A 22,345-nucleotide genomic window follows, 5' to 3' on the forward strand; every position below is an offset into this window, starting at 1 on the left:
TCCTGCCTTTTTCCTACAAAGGGCTCAAGGCAGCTTACATCTCCTCCATCTTATCCCCACAACAACAACCCTGTGAGGTAGGTTGGGCTGAGAGTCTGTGACTGGCCCAAAGTCACTCAGTTGGCTCCATGGTGGAGCGGGGACTCGAACCCAGATCATCTGAGTCCCAGTCCCATGCTCTTAACCACTACACCACACTGGCTCTCTTAACTGGGATGAATGCTTCCCACTCCAAACTCAAGGGCTGACTGCATATAGTATGCCAACTTTCCAGAGGCCTTTTGATACACTTTTTAGACAATACTTTGCCCCATTTTAAACAGTATTAAATATCTCCATTTGATGTTATGCTTCTAGTTGCATTTCTCTTATCCTTCCTACCCCAATTTTAACCACATGAATCCATAGTCTGTAATGACACTTTGTTAAGAGAAAAATTAAGAGAAATGAAAACCTCATTTGTGTGGGCATTTGGTGTGTATTTAAACATTTTAGAATACTTTTCTATAAGATGAACAGTGAAATAGACCATATCATAAAGACAAGTCAAGCCAAGCCATGATCTCAAAAAGCCCCATGAATTTAGGTGTTTATCATATGCCATCAAGTTATCTCAAATTTATGGTGACCCTATCCGTGACATCCCTGTTTTTCTAAATTCAAAGTAGTGGCTTCCTCTATAGAGTCAATCCATCTCATAATTGATCTTCCTTTTCTTCTGCCTTCAACTTTTCCTAGAATGATTATCTTCTCTATGAAACTAGGTAACAGTTACAAATAGTAATTTGTTTTGTGCTCCTACACCCTCATCCTTGCCATCTTTTAGTTCTTCTGGAATAGCACCTTCTATCGGTTCCAGCCAGAATGGCCATTGGTAAGGATTGGTAGGCATTAAAGTCCAACAACTTTGTGGGGACTACTATTGAGAAAAGAAGCAAAGCAATTTTGCTCATATCTACTGAGAGATTAACTGCCTCAGGCCTTTTCCAGTTATTAGTTGGTTGGTTGGCTGGCAGTCATTCCATCAGGCTACCTTAAGTATTTTCATCCCAGCAATCAGAATTATAACTTAAGAACTGTTCTCTGAACTTACTTTTGCCCTCCTTTCTTCCATCCCCCCTATTTAAAATGTCACGTTTTTTAGATTGACTGGAAGCCTAAAGTAAGGAACTGCCGCACTCCTGATATTTGTAAATTGGAAGGCTTTTTGACTAAAGAGCAAGGTAAAAAGCCCTTAATAAAATAGATCTCCTTTTTTATTGCTGCATAGGTGTTGTAGCATATGTTGAAGTATGGTCATCCAGCAGAACAGAAAACTATTCAGAAACCTTTATCCAACAACTACTTGATATGGGAGCAAAAGTAAGTAATGCTTTCTAAAGTTGCTGCTTACATGTAATTTTCTTTTCCATTCATGAGTTTTAATATGAATATTATAGATATGTATTTACATATGTGCCAATATTTAGCCAAGAACATTTACCTTTTTTTTTTGTGAGGTCTTGTAACAGTGATCTGTAGTCTAAACACTGTAATATAACTAAATTTTTAGTATGTGTACCTGAAATAATCACATGTTCTTACTTAATAAAGGTTATCTCTCTACTTTCTACCAGAAATAGCACTTGAGGAGGGTAATAAAATAGAGATTACTTAAAACATAACATGAAATGAAATTAAAAATGCAGCAAGAAATACAATAGTAAACCTTTCAGGAGCAGTCTATGTGCTAAAGGCCTGACTGAAAAAAGTCATTCCCTACCAGGCTCATGGAGAAGGAAACAACCGGGCCTCCTTCACCAGGGAGTTTTAATGTCTTGAAGCCCCCACCAAGAAGGTCCTCTCTTGTGTTCCCCAAACATCTGATGGTGGTGAGGCAAGGTGAAGGATCGTTATAGAAAATCTTAAAAACCAGGCAGGTTCATATGGAAGTGTAGCCTTTCTCACCAGCATACTTCTAGATCTCACTTCTACAAAGATCTTGCCTATAACTTCAAATAGTATAAATTGAAAACTTACTATCATTGAACAGGTAGAGGTCAAAGCTATATCCACTGAAACTGTATCAACTATGGCATCCAAGCTAGACAAACAATTTTACCTGCAAAGTATCATTCAGATTTGTCACAATATGCTATGGAGTGGTCTACATTATCTTCTTATGGACCACATATAGCTTTTGAACTTGTAGAACCCCACACCAGCACATTTAGAAGTAGACATTTAGAAGAGTCTAAAGCAATTGCACATATGGGGTGTAAGTAAAGCACTTTGTGTTTGTCTGATTGAAAATGTCCCATTCCAGTCCACTTTTGTTCACTCACACCAAGTATTGCAATGTTTAGCCATTACATTTCCTACCTTACAGTTTCCAGTTTGTCTTGGTTCATACTTCTCACGTTCCGTGTTCTAATTGCATATGTAGTGCAGCACTGGACTTTCCTTTCACCTCTGTGCATGTCAGCCACTAAATTTCCTTTCACTTTGATCTAGTTGCATCATTAGCAACAGTATTTGTACTTGTCCTTTGCTCTTCCACAGTAGCTCAATGAATGCCTTCCCACCTTGGGGTCTCATTTACTGGTACTATTTCTTGTTACATTTTGGGTTGTTTCATCATAGGGTTTTTGCAGATTACTGCCTTCTTGGCTGTACTAATCAGGGTCAGCCTGAGCTTCTGCCATTGTCTCTGAAAGATCCTCTGCCATTGTCATCTTCAATTACTGCTGCTGTCCAGTAGCTACTCTTTATGAGTTTCTCTGTCCTCAGCACCATTAGGGATATCTATTCTGCTGGTTTAACAGTTCTTCCTGAATAGAGTGGATATATCTTACACTAATGTATCTTCTTTGACCATTCCACTTTGAGACCAGCCTGGTGAGATAGTCTCGTCTCCTGACAGCATTGCTCTAGGTGTCTTTGTCACTCTCAAACCCCCTCATCACATTAAGGTGTTCAAAAGGGGGTCATTAGTAATAGCAAGTAAAAAACACAGATCAGTCTACCATCCTTACAAATTCCATGGGTTACATGCTTCTGTTCGATTATGATGAATGCTATGCTGTTCAGCAAGCTTGTCCTATCTAAGGAGTGACCACTGTTCATTTCCTTGATCATTGCTCCAGACCTTTTGACATGTAGAACAGAGGACAGTACCAACTTCCCCAAGCCTCATCAAGAATAGCTGTCTTAGCAATAAGCACTTAGCTACAATACGTAAAAACCAGGATTCATACTGAGAAGAATTATACATGGTGTGAATTCTTGCTGTTTGGCAATGGCATTTCAGTATTTTCATTATTACTACAGATACATCTGGTATTAAAATTATGCAGTAGAAAAGGTTTTTATAAATCTTAAACATTTTTGTATATTAAATGTTGCTGTTTGAGTTGCCCTCTGTTTCTATAAACCCTTTTGCGGTGGCGCCCCACTTATGGAATGCGCTCCCCAGAGAAGTCCGCCTGGTGCCGTCGTTATTTGTTTTTCGGAGCCAGGCCAAGACCTTTTTATTTCAACAATATTTTAATAACTGTTAATATTATTTATTGGTTTTAATTTCTACCGTCAGGGAGAATCCGGATTGTATACGTATTATTTATATGCTGTTTATTTATTATGTTGGAAGCAATGTGTTGTCCATGCTAGCATGAGAGAGTAAACTTATCCAAAGCAAATATTTTCTTTTACATCTGAACCTTGATTTCTGGCTTGTTGTGCACTCTCAACAGCTCAGAGTCTAAAGGCAGGTGCAGCAGGTGAGTTTCTGAGTCATGGCAGTTGGATGTTGCAATGTACTTCTTTCTCTTTTTAGTGAAGGCTGCAGTCTCATTTTAAATATTCTTGTAAATTTATGTCCATCGATATCCAAGGTACTAAAGAAGTTGAATGTGAAAACTCTGTATGGGACTTCAGCAGCTAAAAATCCTAAAAGTTTTATGGCTGGAGAATTAAGAAATAACAGAGATTTTTAAAGAACACATTTATTATGGCATAAGATTTCATATACACTGCATCAATGAACTTAAAATACATTAATCAATCCATTAAGTTGCTCAAGGTGTATACCAAACTACTGAGAAGCCAACTTTTCTTCTTGAGACAAAGTAATGAAAAGTCTTAATTATCTTTGTTTTTAAAGCTGCAAATTTCCAGCTTACCCCCTAGAGCATTGTATAAGAACCGAAGGCACAAATCCTGTTGTAAGAGTTTTTTTCCTGTTTAAACATGCATAGAATTGTTCCCTAAATTATTCAGTACAATGGAAGAGTTTTATTAGTAAGAATTTCTTGATAATTTCTAAATATATTTCCTTTCCTTGCATTTTGTAGGTTTCTAAGACTTTCAACAAGCAAGTAACTCATGTAATTTTTAAAGATGGACTTTCATCTACATGGAATAAAGCTCAGAAAGTTGGGGTTAAAGTAGTGTCAGTGCTTTGGGTAGAAAAGTGAGTATTGCTATATTGTGCTAGAAGAAACTGTACTAAAAAGGAAATGTTCATGGTTGCAAGCATTCACAGTATGTAATTATCTTATAGTTGCATAAAATAATTATAAGTAAGAACTTCTTGTCACAACTATGCAAGAATCCAGACTGAAAGTGCAAAAGATGACTGCATTATGGACATCCTATAGCTCATGAGTCCTCAAACTATGTCCTGGGGGCCAGATTTGGCCTGCCATGCCCATTTGGGTGCATGCATGCACATCACTGCCCACCTTGCCCCATGCATGGAAGGCAGCGGTTTGCTCACTCAGAGAAAATGATCTCCGAGTGAGCAAGCTGCTGCCTTGTGCACCCGTCTCCCAGTGCGCACCTGCCTGTGCCTTGCCTGCGCCTCCCTCACTGAGCGTGCCTGCCCATGCCTCGCAGTGCGCCCCGCCTCAGTGCATGCGTCTGCACACACCGGCCCCGCCCCCTCACCAGCATGCACACACAACCAGGCACCACCTTTCCAGCCCGCACCCAGCACTGGCAGCTTTCAGCTGGCCCCGTGGTGAAAAAGGTTGAGGACCCCTGCTATAACTTATTAGTTCCTGTGTACATACATGGCATATGGAAGGTTCCAAGTTCTATTCCTGAGAAAACAGTGGTCTCAAGTGTTGGGAGAGCTGCAGTATAATACCAGGCAGTGCTGATAATACTCAGCTAGATGGAACAATGAACTGGCTCAGCATACATATTTATATGTTGTTTACAAGTATTTTGTGCTTTAGGAGGGTAATGCAAGTGTTATCTAAACTACAAAAATGTATTTGATCCAAAAAAAACCCTCTTTTCTAATTCTTGGACATAAATAGAATATTTATGACAAAGTTTAAAAGATAACAAAATGAATGGTCAGTACAATTACTAATTTTCTAAAAATTTTGTTGTTGTTGTTAGTCGCGAAGTCGTGTCCGACCCATCATGTCCATGGGGACAACATTCCTCCAGGCCTTCCTGTCCTCCACCATCCCCTGGAGTCCACTTATGCTCACACCAACTGCTTCAGTGACTCCATCTAGCCACCTCATTCTCTGCTGTCCCCTTCTTCTTTTGCCATCTATTGTTCCCAGCATTAGGCTCTTCTTCAGTGAGTCCTTTCTTCTCATTAGGTGGCCAAAGTATTTGAGTTTCATCTTCAGGATCTGGCCTTCTAAAGAGCAGTCAGGGTTGGTCTCCTCTAGGACTGACCAGTTTGATCGCCTTGCAGTCCAAGGGACTCTCAGGAGCCTCTTCCAGCACCACAATTCAAAGGCCTCAATTCTTTAGCGCTCAGCCTTCCTTATGGTCCAGCTTTCACAGCCATACTTTGCAACTGGGAAAACCATAGTCTTGACTATAGGCACTTTTGTTGGCAGGGTGATGTCTCTGCTTTTAGTATGCTGTCTAGATTTGCCATAGCTTTCCTCCCCAGGAGCAAGCGTCTTTTAGTTTCACCCATCTGCAGTGATCTTGGAACCCAGGAAAATAAAATCTGAGGTTGTTGATATTTCTCCCAGCAATCTTAATTCCAACTTGTTTCTGAAAATACAAGCATTCTACTTACATAGTACCTTCCAAAGTTCTGCTGCATTGTGAGTGATTGGTAAACCCCATCTACACAGCCTGATAGCTAACATTTAAATTTGCCTCTTCTTCCCAATTAATGTGTGATGATCAAAGCCTTGTTGACCATTACATTTATGAAGGATTTATCAGTATATCAAATATGTAAAAGTTGATCTCCTTTCCAAAAAAAAGAAAGAGGATGTAAATCAGATGACCTGTAGAATTTGGTAAAATCAACTCAGTATTAACAATTGAACTTGTAGCTTATATTTAATCAGTGTTTCCATGACAGTATATATTTTCATCTTCATTATCAAAACATGCCAGATGACAGAGGAATAATGTATCTGCTTTGCAACTGTAAGATCACTAGATGTCACTAGAATCACATTGTGGAACTGCTTTAATTTCTTGCTGGATCCAATGGTTTTGTATCCTTAGTTCTATACCAAAAGATCTGAAAGCAGTGAATTTTACACTTCTTACTTGCCTGGAGCACTTGCATTAACTTCTTTCTTGTAGAATCTTTTTGTTGCAGAGGAGACTGGGATCTATTTAAAGTGCTTTTTGCATTTCACAGTTGCCCTTTATGAACTGTGGGCCTCTCCCAACATACTCAGCTGTACCTTGCAGCTTAAATTGCAAGTTAAATTTGTCATAAGTGCAACTGCAGCAACATTTTCAGTGTGGAGTGCTCCTATTCATTGCTCAACTATTCTTTCTTCCAGTATATTCTATTCCATTTTCTCTTTTTCTGTTGCCCTACCTACTCCTAACGGTCAATCAGAACTCAATGCCATTCACCATGCTCAGTCCTTGTGGGGTGGGGACTCTCAGGGTTTTTAAAATATTGTTCATATTTCCCTGGGGTTTCTCAAGTATGTTCTTAATTCTTCCTTGTTTATAGGTGGTGCCGTTTTGGTTACATACAAATTCAGAATGAGTTTCCTATTGGTATCTATGACAGTGGACAAACTGTCTTTTAGGAAAGTCTGTCATCTCTTGCCTGTGTTCTCATAAACAGGTTCTGAAAACCCTTTCATAGAATTCATTCTGGGATCCACTCTTGTAGACTGGTTAAGTCCAATATTAGATAACCATGAAAGATGCTTTATAATGTGTTTATTTATTATTTATTTATTTAGAGAACTTCTATGCCGCCCCATTCTCCGAAGCCTCGGGGCGGCTCACAATCATAAATAAATAAACACAATATAAAACAGTATAATTTAAGTCGCCCTGGCCAAAGAATAAAATAAATAAATAGTATTAAAAATTAACATAACGTTTGAATAAAAAGGTCTTCGCCTGGCGCCGAAAAACAAATAACGACGGTGCCAGGCGGACCTCTTTGGGGAGCGCATTCCATAAATTGGGCGCCACCGCAGAGAAAGCCCTCCTCTGAGTACTTACCCTCCTAATATCCTTCACGGAGTGTTCCCGGAGAAGGGCCTCTCCCGCTGATCTCCAGGGGCGGGCAGGCATATATGGATGTAAGCGCTCCTTCAGGTAACCAGGACCCAAGCCGTTTAGGGGTTTATAGGCCATAACCAACACCTTGAATTGGGCCCGGACTTCAATGGGAAGCCAGTGAAGCTGACAGAGAACTGGAGTCAGGTGAACATAAGGCCCAGTCCCCGTCAGCACCCTGGCAGCTCTGTTTTGAACCAATTGAAGTATCTGGACCGTCTTCAAGGGCAGCCCCACATAGAGCACGTTACAGAAGTCACCAATGCGTGTGTCACTGTTGCCAGGCAGTCATTCTCCAAGTAGGGGCACAGCTGGTGGATTACCCAAAGCTGATAGAAAGCACTCCTTGCCACTGCTGTCACCTGAGCTTCCAGTGAAAGCTCTGGGTCGAGAAGCACTCCCAAGCTGCGGACCTTGTCCCTAAGAGGGAGTGCAACCCCATTCAGGACTAAGTTCAATTCCCCTTCCCTGAAGCCCGATCCGCCAACCAACAGGACCTCCGTCTTGTCTGGATTGAGCTTCAGTTTATTGGCCCTCATCCAGCCCATTACCTTGGCCAGGCACTGGTTCAGTACAGCCACTGCCTCACCTGGACTGGTAGAGAACGAGAGGTAGAGCTGGGTATCACCAACGTACTGATGATTCCGCAGCCCCCCCCCTCCTGATGACCTCTCCCAGCGGTTTCATGTAGACGTTAAATAGCAAAGGGGACAAAATGGATCCCTGCGGTACTCCATGGCATAGCTGCCATGGCGCAGAGCCATAGTCCCCTAGTGCCACCTTCTGGAATTGGCTATTGAGATAGGAGCGGAACCACTGCAAAGCAGTGCCTTCGACCCCCAGTCCCGCTAGCCTATCCAGAAGGATACCATGGTCGATGGTATCGAAAGCCGCTGAGAGGTCCAGGAGAACCAACAGGGACGCACTCCCCTTGTCTTTCTCCCTGCACAGGTCATCGTACAGGGCGACCAAGGCAGATTCAGTACTGTACCCAGGTCTGAAGCCGGACTGAAATGGGTCCAGGTAATCAGTTTCACCCAGGAGTGCTTGGAGTTGTCCTCTCACCACCCGCTCCAACACCTTGCCCAGAAACGGGATGTTGGCCACTGGTCTGTAATTAGTAGCCATCTCTGGATCCAGTGACGCCTTCTTCAGGACTGGTCAGACTACCGCCTCCTTTAAAGGGGCAGGTACCCGGCCTTCCCTCAGAGAAGAGTTAACCACTTCCAAGATCCAGGTCCCAATCCCGTGTTTGGTGTTGTTAATTAGCCAAGATGGGCAAGGGTCCAATAGGCAAGTGGTGGGACGCACTCTTCCAAGCACCTTGTCCACATCATCAGGCCTCAATAACTGAAATTCATCCATTAATTTTGGACCCGACTGCGACATTGGTATCTCCCCAGAAGCCTCTGAATCACTAGTGGAGTCCAGCTCGTGACGAATCTGACCGATTTTCTCCCTGAACTGCTTGGCAAAGTCATCACAGCGGGCCTTCGAGGGTGGAACCAAATCTTTCTTAGGGCCAGGCTGAACCAGCCCTTGTACCACCCGAAAGAGCTCCGCCGGACGGCATTTTGAGGAGGCAATGGAAACGGAGAAGAATTTCTTTTTTGCCGCCCTCACTGCCACAGCATAGGCCTGATAATGGGTTCTTAAGTGTGTTTGGTCAGATTCATCCCGTGATCTCCTCCACCTACGCTCTAGACGTCTCCCAGCCTGCTTCATCGCCCGCAATTCAGATGTATACCAAGGGGAAGAGTGGGCTCTGCCTGGCAGGAGAGGATGCTTAGAAGCTATCGTGTCAACAGCCCTGATCATTTCCCCATTCCATAGTTCGACCAGAGCCTCGACAGGAGCACCAGTCTTGTCAGCCGGAAACTCCCCCAGGGCCTTCAGGAATCCATCCGGATCCATCCGGCTCCGGGGGCGGACCCACACAATCAGGTCTGCACCCTTACAGAGGGAGAGGCTGCTCTCGAGCACAAACCTCATGAGGAAGTGATCTGACCATGACAGGGGTGTCAGACATAAATCCTTCACCCTCAGACCACCCTCTTCCTGGCTCGTCGAGAAAACCAGGTCCAGAGTGTGTCTACGATCATGGGTTGGGCTTGTGACATGTTGAGACAGCCCCATGAGGCCATGAAGTCCTGAGCCGCCCCAGTCAGACCAGTCTCGGCATGGAGATTGAAGTCCCCCAGGACCAACATCCTGGGGGTCCTCAACACCAGGTCCGAGACGATCTCCGTCAGCTCAGGCAGGGAGACTGTTGGGCAGAAGGTGCACGGTACACCAACAGAATCCCCAATCTGTCTTGGTCGCCCAACACCCAGTAGAGGCACTCTAGCCCCGGCCCCGAAGGGACAGTATCACACAAAATTGTTTGATAGTATCACACAAAATTCTGTGATATACTTTATACAATTCTGTCATAAAATGTATTTCTGATCTATAGACATAGGAAAGTGTATCTGGCAGGTGAGAGGCCTCCTCAGGTGTGTTCTTAGAAGGGCCGTTTAATGCATTATACAGTGCTTGCACTGAAAGTACTTGCCTGAAGAAATTTGCTATTTATACTTGTAGATTATATAAAAGAACTCCACAGTATATTATGTTGCTCTAAGACAACTATGTCATTTCTTTATTACAGACCTAATCACAAATAATTTATGTTGTTACCTGTTACTGTCTACCACATGTAGTTTTTCAACGTTTTCCTAGTTGATTTGACTCAGTCACGTATCACATCTGGAAGTGGAATTTTTTGGAGTATATAGAACTAAAGAAGTTGCGGCAATGCTCGTTAGCAAGAGGTTGCTGCAGGCAACCAAATGTTTGTTCCTGAGTTTTCCTTTCTAACCAAATGAGCCAGAAAATATATTTAGGAATTGTTTGGTATATGTTCTGTCTTGCTGAAATTCTATCACAGTGAAGGCAAACCTTTTAGAGACCGAGTGCCCAAATTGCAACCCAAAACCCAAATCTTTATTGCAAAGTGCCAACCCTGCAGATTTAAATATGCCAGAGGGACAGCACAACATTAAAAGAATCTCAGTCTCTTAATTAGAACATCTCTTTGCTAAATCATAGATATTAAATGTCAATTTTTCATAAGAAAACTCAAAGCTAAAATCTTGTGTTAATTAAAATGAAAGTATTAAAACTCACAGCCAGTCCCTTGGCAGCGCACTGACCAGCCATGCAAAAGCTCGGCCGAGTCGTGGCTAATGAGTCGCAGCTCATGATGTCATCGCCTGGCACCGCTACTCCTTTCCGAGCATGCACACAGCCCCTGTGTGAGATGTTATCCAATGCTTGGCTGCTGGGGTGATGCTGGGGCGATTTGGCTTGTGTGCTGACACCACGCCTGCCATAGGTTCGCCACCACTGTCCTATTTTGAAAAAAGATGGGTTAGGATTGAGGCATTTTACTTCTTTGAACATAAAACAGTGACCAATGAGAGCAACATTTAAGTCATTTCTTTAAAAATAGTTAATTTTACAATATAAAATACAATTAAAAGAAAAATGTACAATTAAAATAAAAACATGCAACATTAAACATGCAATTAAAATAATTTGTAAAAACACTGTGTATCACAGCACCGGGGCCATTGGTTACATCTGAGTCATGCTTGAAGAACTTTATCATAGATTCAGGCTACCTGAAAAACTAAGGAATGTGACTTAGTCTTTAAAGGTACTGTTCCCTTCCTATTTATTTTCTAAGTTACTAGCTCTTCTTCACTTTCTTGCTCTATCTCTTTTCATGGGTATATAAATAGAAACTCACTTTTCTAATGTGACATGCAAACAAGCAACTATTTCATTCAATGACCTGAGTTTCCAGACAAGATAAGGTTCTGAGGAATTTTGGAAAGGGCTGAAGGAATAGATGAGAACTGACCCTTAGGTAGCTGCTTTGGTTATCAGGGTAAGTTGAATAATGATGTATTAATAACATTTCAAGTGTCTAGCATCAAGCAATAGTAAATCTAATTCTACACCAAAGAGATGCATAAATTAATTCAGTGTGTTCTACTCAGATGCCGAGAGCTTGGAGCACATGTTGATGAGTCACTGTATCCTGCAATAAATACTAATGAAGGATTACCTCAGCTTAATAAAAAGGTGTGTATATGACTTGAAATCTGTCACCTACCACCCTACATGGTGTTAAAGATATTTGCAGGGTCGCTCAATTTCTCATATATGCCACAAAAATTTTATCAGTGGGATATCATTAAGTGTTTAAGCACAGGCTGGTATCATGATTTGTGAAACTTTCCGTTTATTTCTATAGGGATGTCAATTTTGTTTGTTTTTTACTTTCTCAGTTATCTATGGAAAGTGTTCTAAGTTTATCTGTTTTGCCAAACAATTTCTAAATATGCAGTGTTCTTACAGATTTTATCCCTGAAAAAGTAATCACACAAACTGCTGCACCTTTGTAGCAGGTCTGCTAGTCAGGGATATAATCTACCGAGTGTGCCCATCCTCACTAGGATCCAGAATACTGTGCTTCTTCTGGGTATAGTTTATATTTGTAGCATAGATTTTACTGCTGAGGCAGTGTTCTCTGATTGGGAAGTCTAATTGGGAAGTTTAAAATTCAGATAGTGAATTCCATAGACCTAATTCTCAAAAAAAAAAAAAAATCAGAAAAATATAAGTGGAATAGCTCACATGTTCTTTTTCAAGTGGCAGTGTTGTGAACTTTTCAGAGAACTTATCCTATTAGCCCATATAGAATGTAATAATAGTATGCCATATTTTGATCACATGTTGTTGAACTATGTCCACTGAGTTATTAACTAACCAGAACTCAGAGACAAAACTGTGAACAAAACCCAAATTCAAGAATGCATATTTTCCACATAATATAGTGACTAGTCCCATGTTGGAAAAATGAGCATGACATAGAACATTCCTAAATGCTTATCAGTAAAGAATATTTTAGATCAATACTTTTAATAAGAAGTCCAAGTATGCTAGGATGTTTACAGGGAAGGTTTTTTTTTTTTTTAATCCTCCTGCTCTCCATCCATGGCTTCAAAATTTCCAAAAATGTTGACAAGTTTTCTATAAAAGTCATTCTTGTATGTTTCAGAAATAATTTGGGGAAAGTAAAAGCTGGACAGGGATGAATTATCACCTTGTTTTAAGCATTTTATTTGTCAATTTAAAGTACAATATTACGTAATGCAAAATATTTAGGCATGCTCATATGTTCAGATAAGATACATTGTTGGATTCATGAAGTTGCTTCTATATTTTGCTCTGTTCAAACATGATTTTAAAATATATTCCAAGTTAGGACTTTGGCATTGGTAGAAATGCATTGTAAAGGATGTTATTACAAGCCTTATGACTCGATGCTATGATTTTGTTTTGTAGCATAAATGCATGCAACCCAAAAACTTCATAGAAAAAACTCCAGAAAATGATAAGAGACTACAAAAAAAATTGGAAATTATGGCTAAAGAGTTAGCAGTACAAAAAGCAGCTACAGGCAAGTATATGAACTGTTCATGTTAATGTTTTTTAAGCATGTGCACTGGCATATTGAGTGCAATGGTAAGATACCATTCCACAGTTGTACTTAACTAATCTCAACAAGTTGAGATATTTAAGAACTTTATAGAACATGGTGAACTATGAATGGAGAGAGAAGGAACAGGGCAAAGGACTCTTCTTAGTCTTCTGTTTCTTCTTTGAGACCGCTGCTTGCTTCTTCCTGGAGAGAAGAGGAATAACTGAAGAAATAGTGTGCGCTTGCCCTTTCTTATCCCTAGAGTTCTCAGATCCCTCCTGCTATTATGTTTCCCTTTGTGCCCAAGAAGAGAGACAGATGAAGGGTCACACAGTTTTTTCTGGGGCCTTTCATCTCCCTTTGAAGCAGGGAGTGCTCAGCTGTGCTCAACCAATGCAATTAACTCCTGGTCTCTACTCTGGACTCTACTCTCTTCTGATGATGACAATATCTAGAGGTAAAAGAAAGCTTTGGGTGAGAACTGGACTTTTTCCTGAAGTAATAGAAGTTCTTCTTTCTAGCCTTTCCCACTAGACCCACTTATAATTTAGGCTCCCAGACTGTTAACACTGGAACACTACTGGATATTGTAAAACATAGAACATCTTCTTGAAATAATCTTTTCTGCAGTTTCTTAAAATGTGTTTTTAATCACACTGATACAGTGGCTGCAGCCAATGTATGAAAGCAGGCTCTTATATATGGGTTAGATGGGATAAAATGCAAAAGTTAGCTAACTTTCATGTGCATTAGCTTGGATAAAATGCGCAAGTTAGTGATAAAACTATGGGGGACATAAGTTAGGGATGAACACTAATCACCATCTTTATCAGACATTCATCTCCTTGGTTGGGTGAGAAAGTTAGGCAACTTTGTGCAGAGAGAAATAACATAACTACATTTTCAAGTTGAGAAGTTGTATTTATTTTTTATTCAACAAAATGACCTCAGTGGGGTTTTTCCCCCACTTTAAAAATAGCTAATATCACCTCTCCAACTAGCATCTTTGCTACACTTGGTAGTGTGACTGCCTGGCACTTCAAAATGTTCCCTGATGCACCTGGTACAATGTTTTACAACACAGTGTCATTTTCAGGGAGAGAAAAAGGAAACACCATTTCTGCCAGAATAGTCACACTTATTCCCCTCACACTTTGGAAGGTTTCTACTCTTCAGATGTCTTCAATAATAGTAAACAAGCTAATAAAAATTAAAAAATATAGATAACTCCATTTCCTGTCTTGTCCTGATCTCAGCTATCAAACTTCACTATTGTTGCCTGTCATAATAGCGTCGACATTCTTGGTCAAGGTAAAAGCACAGAGATCTTGAACAGTGAAGAAGAATCACAGCCTCACTATAGTCATTTTATTCTTGCTCTCCCTGATTGCAAACCTAGACAGTGGATGTCAACAGTTGCCGAGCAGGACTACTAATTAAAAAATTGGGACTTAGAAGCATAAAGTACCAAACAGCACAAATAGTCCACATTCTCTATAACCACGGAATTTTAGTGGAGTGAATGGAATGAAATATACTAGAGTGATTGAAGCCATGAACAAGAAAGTGCCTGTTGCAAATTAAGCCCAAACGCATTTACCACAGATGCCACTTGTTTAGATCTATTTTAAACTTTTAAAAATTGCTCAAAATCTGGAGCTATGGTAAAAACATGTCTCTGTAAAGCTAGTTTTTCAAAACATTACTTACACTCTGATATGCCTGCTGTTGAAATAGAGAATCATTCTAACAAGTTTCCATTATAACTTTTTAGAAACTGACATTCCAGTTTTATTATTTGAAGATGATGGTTCATTAGTATACAGCCCCGTGACTAAAATAAAGTATCAGTGCAGTGCAATGGAGAGAAGAGTAAAGGAGATGAAAGAAAAAAGGGAAAATCTTTCCCCTACGGGTATGTTGGCAAGGATTTGTGAAAGGATAAAAACTTTTTTTAATGCTGTAGCTGTATTGGTGTTGCAATTATTTTACCAGCATTTCAAGACAAGTATTTCTTGCAACCTGGGTTTTTACATAGCTTGAAGAATATTTTAAAAAAATATTTTTAGAGCATGAGTACTCCTATCGAATATTTATTTATTTTATTTATTTATAAAATTTGCATGCCATCCATTACTTCCGTCTCTGAATGCTCTTATCCCTATAGCTTCTTTTACAATAGCAGTATAAAAAAACTTCAGAAAGCTTATCATAAATGGGAGCTGGTTGACAATGTTCTGTTCTCCTTCATCTGTGAGACAATCTTCAGTGGGAATGTAAGACATTTCTTGCTATGTCTGGAGCATTAGTGTGAAAATACTATACTTTTTAATGCTGACAGATCAAACACTTTATGGCTGTCATGCAGTCTATTTAACTGCATGATATTATGTTCTCAATGTTGGAAAAACTTCTCAGTGCATTGGTCTAAACTAATTTAACCTATCTGAAATTTGTTTCACAGTGCAAGAATTCTGGCTTGGTTCAGGCATAACAATAAGAAGTAGGGTACTATTATCGTTCCTGCTCAATTTATCCTGTTCCAAGTAGGAGTGACTAAACAAACCACAGATCTTCCATTTGTGGTTTGTTTAGCTTTAAGTGCAAACTGGGAACTGCAGCTTTTCTGTATTCCAGCAAGCCATACTTACAAGCCATGATTTGTTGTTGCTTTACAACTAGCTTCTTTTGGGGAAAGGAAAGGCAGCGTTTTTGAGCTACATGTAACACTCCACAAACCACATTGGAAGCCCTGTTTAATCATTCCCCCTTCCAATGGGAACAATTGGGCAGCATCTATAAACATGCTATTTGTAAACAATAGTTTATTGATATTTGACTGACTTTGTGAATACTTTGTGAAAAAAAAAATCATTAGGTATGGGGTGGAAATGCTTTGCCAGTCAGTTTCTGATTTATGCTCTTCTTTAATCTGTTCCTGTTCACTGTGAACAAATCTGGTTTTCACTGTCCTTGTAAGTCTGAAAACCAATTACATCTTTAATATTTAAAACAAAGTCTAATGTATGAAATGTTTCTTATTAGTGGCCTAGGGAGATCTATCTCAATTTTGTTTATAGATATCCATAAAGGATTTCAACCTTAGAATTAGCCTAAGCCAAATTATGTATTTAAAATAATGAGTTATTTAGCTTATATAAATCTAATATTTTGCATTATAGCTTCACAGATGTCTCAGAAGTCTGATTCCACTTCCTTTCCAGCAAAGCATGAACAGATTTCTGATTCTCCTAGATCAACTTGCATATTATCTTCAGGTAAAAAAGGAAGGAACGTTGTAAATAATATACTATTGAATTTATGCCTAATGCTTTTTTTAAAGAAAGCTGTGTAAAACGGATGTGTATGTGTGTGTGTGTAGCAGTTAAATTTCTGTAACTTGTATCCAAAATACAATTAGATAAGTTTTATAAGGCTCATTTCAGAGTCTTGTTTTATTGATCATATTTTGTATGATCTTAGGTTGGCATTCACAAAGCAACTTTGTGCATCCCACTAAGCTGCCCTTACCATAAATAATCATTGGTTAGCTGGAAACTAACTTGGTGACCTGGTAACTAGCTGCTTGATAATCTGACAAGCAGTTGGTGGTTCTGTGGCTTGCAGTGGTTCATTTACCCCCTCAGCCCTCCCACTGGCTTCCAGCCTATAACTCATGTGCCTTGTGTGGCATTCATGTGCTCGGTCCATATGCCATACCCTTTCTGCAATTGATCTACTAGGGTTGCTGACTACTGATGGAAATTCCTCCCTCCCAGCCCTACTGAAATTATTTTTTCTGAGCTCTTGAGAATATAGTAACCCATTCATGACTTTAAAAAAAGTTTTCCAGAGTCTTGCACAGGGTCTTGGTATAATCCAGGATACCAGTAATGCCCTCTTGTTAACATTCCAGTCACTTCCATGCCTGCTTTACTTGTGAACACCTGTTTTTCACAGACTGCAGGTTTTTCACAGACCTGCACACTAATTGTACTCATTCCAAAAATTATTTGCACACCTACTGAAAATAGACATCCAAATATATGCCTTCCTGAAACCCACTGGGTATTGGACGGGGTAAAAATTACCCAAATGATAATAATACTGATGTGCAAATCTTTAGGTTCCCCTCCCCCATTTTATGTTTGATGCTAATCCCTAGACCACCTCACATTTAAAGAGAAAAACCTTTCTACCTTCTTACCTGAAAATCCTTAGAATGTTGTCTATCAACTTTAAAACTGTATTGCTGTATTGCATATTTTATTATATGGGGCTTTCAATTATAGTATAAGACCCTTCAAGATAACATTTTAGGAGGGACTTAGGCAAACACCACATATAAAAAAATATTCTCTGAAGGAAAACACCATGTTGACAAAGTCATCAATTCTGTTGCTACATTTTTTCATAACCTGAGCATATGATTACATTAGCATTTGACAATGTTTAGTATTGCTGAAAGCACCTTCGTTGTCCCCCAGATGTTTTAGTCTACTTCTAGAATGCCTCAGTAGTGGCCATTCTGGCTAGAGCTGGTGAAACGTTTAGGCCAAACGATCTGGTGGCCTAAAAGTTTTCCACCACTAGGCTAACATTATGTGCTTTCCCTTTTCCTCCAACATAGCCATAAGAAGATTGGAAGGATTTGTTCTTATTTTCAAAGCTGCTGTTCGTCATTTTGTCAGCAAATATACAAACTGGTTTGTTTTTAACTGTGGTGTAACGCAACAAACCAACTTCAAAACTGCTTCAGGGTCTTAGATTCTTCTTTGAAAAATGCATAGGTCATAGTAACCATGGATAACCCATAGTATGCATAACAAACCATTTTATGATTTGTTGAAACCTGAACTCTTTGCTGCTGAGACAGATGAAGAGGGAAATTCATGCTGTTTGACTATGATTCAGCATTGCAGGTAGACAATGTTAATGGCATAATTCAGAGACCATCAGCACATGGACATTCCAGTAAAATAAGTAATTCTTAAGTTCTTAAATCCTGCTGAATTCAGTGGAGGTGCCCACATCTCCCAAGCTTTTTACCTTTCATTGCATAAATAGGCATACATGTATGCACATAAAATTATTTATGTATTAGATTTATATCCTGCCTTTCTTTTTTAAAGAATTCAAAGCAGCTTACATCCTTCTTACATCAGAATACTACTCAATTCTGTCCCCACAACAGCCTGGTGAAGTGGGTTGGGCTTTGAGTCTGTGACTTGCCCAGAGTCACCCAGTTGGCTCCATGGTTGAGCAGGGACTAGAACCCAGATCACCCATGTTCTTAACCAGTATACCACACTGGTTCTCTCAAAATTAGTAATGTTTATGGCTGTTGTGAACATGACTTCCTCCATACACATACAGAACCATACACATTCTGTTTCAGCCTTCGAGCAATGCAATGGAATGTTTCATGTGACACATACTGTTTTACAGTATATACAGTTTTTCCTATGAAGAGTGATCTGATAGTAAATTCATTTCGTGTAAATGATGTAACACTCGAACAAGTTGTAATGATTGAATAGTGTTTCTGAATTCATCCTAAATTCCTTGAACAGTAACAGTTTGTTATGGACTTTTAATAGAATTTTAACACCTGTCTGTTTTATACAAGGTGAGAGCAGTGACCCTTTAAAGTCAAGTTGTGCTAACATGTTGGAAAATTTTGAAACCAAGAATCTTGGAAAGGAATCTACTGAATATATGCCTGAAGTTGAAAGTGCTACAGATGTTTCCTCAGTTGAATTATGGAATTCCCCAATTTCCAAATTTACAACTCCAAAAAAACTGGATGTTAAACATTTACAAAAAAAACTAATTCTGTCTACTAGCTCAGAAAGTGACTTCCTTCCCAAAAAGGCAAAATCTGTAATGTCAACACAAAAACAAAGTAATAGGAATGACTGCTTTACAACTGATACTGGAAATCAGTTTTCTGAGACAAACAACTTGGAATACATCATTTCTTCAGAAAAAAATATTAATTTGAAAATTGCTGAAAGTCCCAGCCATAATAATTTAAATACAGAAGCTGATCTACCTTCAATGAATCTGACTCCTTCAATAATATCTGGTAATTATTCTCATCGGAAACAACAAAAGAAACCCAGAAGGAGATCACGCTTAGCCTTGAACACCTCAGGTTTATGTGAGAGTGATTGTCAAAATGACTTCTTGAAAGCAATGCTCACTCCTGTTAATTCTACTGAAGACCAAGATTCTTCTTTTGAAGATTATTTTTCACCTTCTAACTTTAATAAAAATAAAATAAGAGTTAGTCTTCCTTTTCCAAGCTCACCAAAATTGCAGAGTCCTGATAAAATGCTTTGTTCTTTGAGAAGCAAAACAGAGACACTGTTGCAAGGGCCAAGTAAAATCAGTACAATTTTTAGCCAAAAGAGGAAAAGAGAAACAGAGAACGATGGGAATGCTGAAAATAATGACAACGTGCAGCCTCTACAGTCTCAAAGAGAAGAAAGTGTGGCTTTAAATTATAACTCAAAGAGAGCAAAACGAGACAGAGTAGAAACCCCAGACTGTCTTCTGAATCTCAACAGTAAGGAACAGATCTGTGCAACCAGTGTAAATAGATGTTCTCCCACCACTGGTAAGTTGCTGCTGGAACATGGGCATTTAGAGAGAGAGTACCATGAACTAGTTAAACCTTCATTCTGAAGTATAGGTTGAGAGAGGACATTGGCTGAGAGAGGACATTTTCTAGAAAACACACTCAAGGATGAAAAACACTGTATGTGTTACCTCAATATTTTTAAGTGAAAGCAACTGTATTAGGATACTTTCCAGATATGGGAAGCAAACAGAACAAATAATCTGTTGCAGTCAACTGAGAATGGGAGGTGTTAGAATATTCAATACCATGCAGATGTGCTATAGTATAATTTTGTATTAACTAAGTACCAACAACCTTTCACATTTTTAGGATGCCATTCAAAATGCCACTTGAAATCCCAAGTAATCAAATGTTTTCAAGGCACCTAGCAGTCTCCAAGGATGGCTGCTCAGGAGAGCATTCATAGCCCTGTAATTCTTGAAAAATGGAAGGAGAAGTGTAAATCATGTACAGAAACCTATATGTTAATTTTATTCCTGTCCTAAAAATAAAATTCAAATCCTAATTTTAAAATTTTATTGTGCTCTAAATCTCATGTTTTCGACAATCAGTGAGTTTATAGCAAATTTATAGCAAATACTGTTTTTTCCCACTGCCAAAACACATGCATTATGCAAAAAAACAACCAATTACAATGAATAGGAATCACAGGAAGTTCATTATTAATAAGCTTATGTTTATCCATAGAGGTTCATTGAGAATTTCACAATTAGTTGTAACAATCTAAATGTATCTTTCCATGTCTGTCCATGACATGCTTGTGGTTTTGTCTGGCAACCTTGTTTGTTAATAAAATCAACACATTAATACAAAATTGTATACAAGATGTCAAATTCTTTTTGTTCCCTTCATGCCTTTATTTGTTAATTTTTCAGCTAACATAGTGTTCCAAAGTAATTATGCAGATCTCTTGTCAGTTATACAGATCTGTAGATGCTTTCCAATTCTTTGCCATTAGTTGATCAGGTGCCACCATAACATTCAGCATTTGTTTGCCTGGTAAACACGGGTTGTGGCACTAAGGGTAAATAATATACCAATTTAGGATCCATGTGTACATCCCATCCTATTATATCACTACATTTTTGAAAAACCACTCTCCAAAATGGTATGCATTGGTCTACATTCCTACCAGAAATTATGCCACAAACCTCCAGCTGCTAAGTAATGTGTTTTGCATATTTGATATAAAGCTGTTGAGTTATATACCACTTCAGTACTACCTTCAAGGCATTTCCTTGAAGTTTGGCTTACACCAAATCTTTCTATGTCATGTTTTCATATTTCTTTAATTTCTTATGGTTGTTCCCATTGATTCCATAATAAATATCCTGTATATGATGAATTTGAGACCTTTGGTTGGAGTTTCAGATACAAGCATCAGATTCTGGTTCCTGACTCCTAGCAGATCAGAGCAAGCTCTAGGGCTTCTGGGATACAAGCAGCCAAGCTCCCAGGGAGCAAGCAAACAGGAAGAGCAAACAAGTTTGGTGGAGAAGGGCCTGCTCTAGCCCAGCAAACAGTCTTTTGCTTTCTAAGAAGTCATGTGCTCTGGAAGAGACAACTGAAGGGAAGTTCTGATTAACTGAAGTGGAGTGGCCTGACCAGCTAGCAGCAGTAGTGTGGGTGATGTGGGAGTTCCTGACTCCTAGGAGACAAACCTAATTTCATTTTTTGAGCGGGTAACCTCCCAAATAGACTGTGAGAATGCTGTGGATATAATCAATAACTATGTTTTAGTTATTGTAGTTATTGTAAATCACTTTTAAATTTGGCTTTTAAATTTTATAGTGAATTTTTATATTCATCTGTATTTTATACTGCATTTTATTTGTATATGCTTTTGTAAACCATCCAAAGAGCTTCAGCTATCGAGTGATATAGAAATAAATTAATTATTTGCCCCGTATAGCCAGATAAAAAGGAAAAGTTTGATCGGGCTTGGCCAGTGATAAAATCATGCTTTATCTGGATTACACAAAAGAAGCTTCAGAACATAATAGGCAATTTATCAGGTGACAATTTTAGCAAAGTGAGAGGGGTTTGCTATATTGTATCTGTTGTCCAGTTTTGTTTCTTTGTTACAGTCTCCCAGTGTAGCAGAATACTTTTTAACCAGCATTAAAGTTGTGGTTCCTTTTAGCCAGTCTTCTGCTGCTTGCTAATCCTATGCAGTTCAAGTATAAAACTTCTGGACATTTGGCTCTATTATCTCATTCCAGTGTCTGCTTCTTCTTTTTAGCTTTCTTTTAAAATTGTTCTTTTAAAATCTTTATGTAGTTTTATATACCGTATTTTTCTGACTATAAGAAGCCCCAGTGTATAGGATGTCCCTGACTTATTTTTCTTTTTATGTATTTTTGTAATACCATTTGTATTTGGGGGTTGAAACTATTTGGGTTATTTGTTTTTTAGGATCTGTAAGATTCCCCTATTGATGTGCTCTGTCATTTAAATGTAGGTAATTTCTGTAAAATTGGTAAAATTCATTTCTGTAGAACAGGCAACGTGTGTTTAATGTTCTATTTCATAATATCCTTGAAAAGAATGCAACTTTCAATTAAGGAAGGTGGGCTTGGCTTTCCAGAACTTACTTTATATCATTGGGCCTATTTGAAGACCTGCATTAGATTTTGGTCTTCTGTACTTAGATTAGATTA

The 22,345-nt window shown here is 39.1% G+C and overlaps 1 protein-coding gene across 1 annotated transcript in view; it reads left to right on the top strand.

Annotated features, from left to right (window-relative positions):
* Nucleotides 1-864: 864 nt before the first annotated feature.
* MCPH1 (microcephalin 1) overlaps nucleotides 865-22,345 on the top strand; it is a 125,742-nt gene continuing 104,261 nt past the window's right edge. The window contains exons 1-8 of the mRNA XM_044421436.1: nucleotides 865-874; nucleotides 1,271-1,362; nucleotides 4,332-4,450; nucleotides 11,553-11,637; nucleotides 12,904-13,018; nucleotides 14,814-14,954; nucleotides 16,222-16,317; nucleotides 18,669-19,661. Coding sequence (XP_044277371.1) covers nucleotides 865-874; nucleotides 1,271-1,362; nucleotides 4,332-4,450; nucleotides 11,553-11,637; nucleotides 12,904-13,018; nucleotides 14,814-14,954; nucleotides 16,222-16,317; nucleotides 18,669-19,661 — 1,651 coding nt within the window. The remainder of the gene's footprint in view (nucleotides 875-1,270; nucleotides 1,363-4,331; nucleotides 4,451-11,552; nucleotides 11,638-12,903; nucleotides 13,019-14,813; nucleotides 14,955-16,221; nucleotides 16,318-18,668; nucleotides 19,662-22,345) is intronic.

The sequence above is a fragment of the Varanus komodoensis genome, unplaced genomic scaffold (genome assembly GCF_004798865.1).
Source record: "Varanus komodoensis strain SLA01 unplaced genomic scaffold, ASM479886v1 scaffold12, whole genome shotgun sequence".
NCBI lineage: Eukaryota > Metazoa > Chordata > Lepidosauria > Squamata > Varanidae > Varanus > Varanus komodoensis.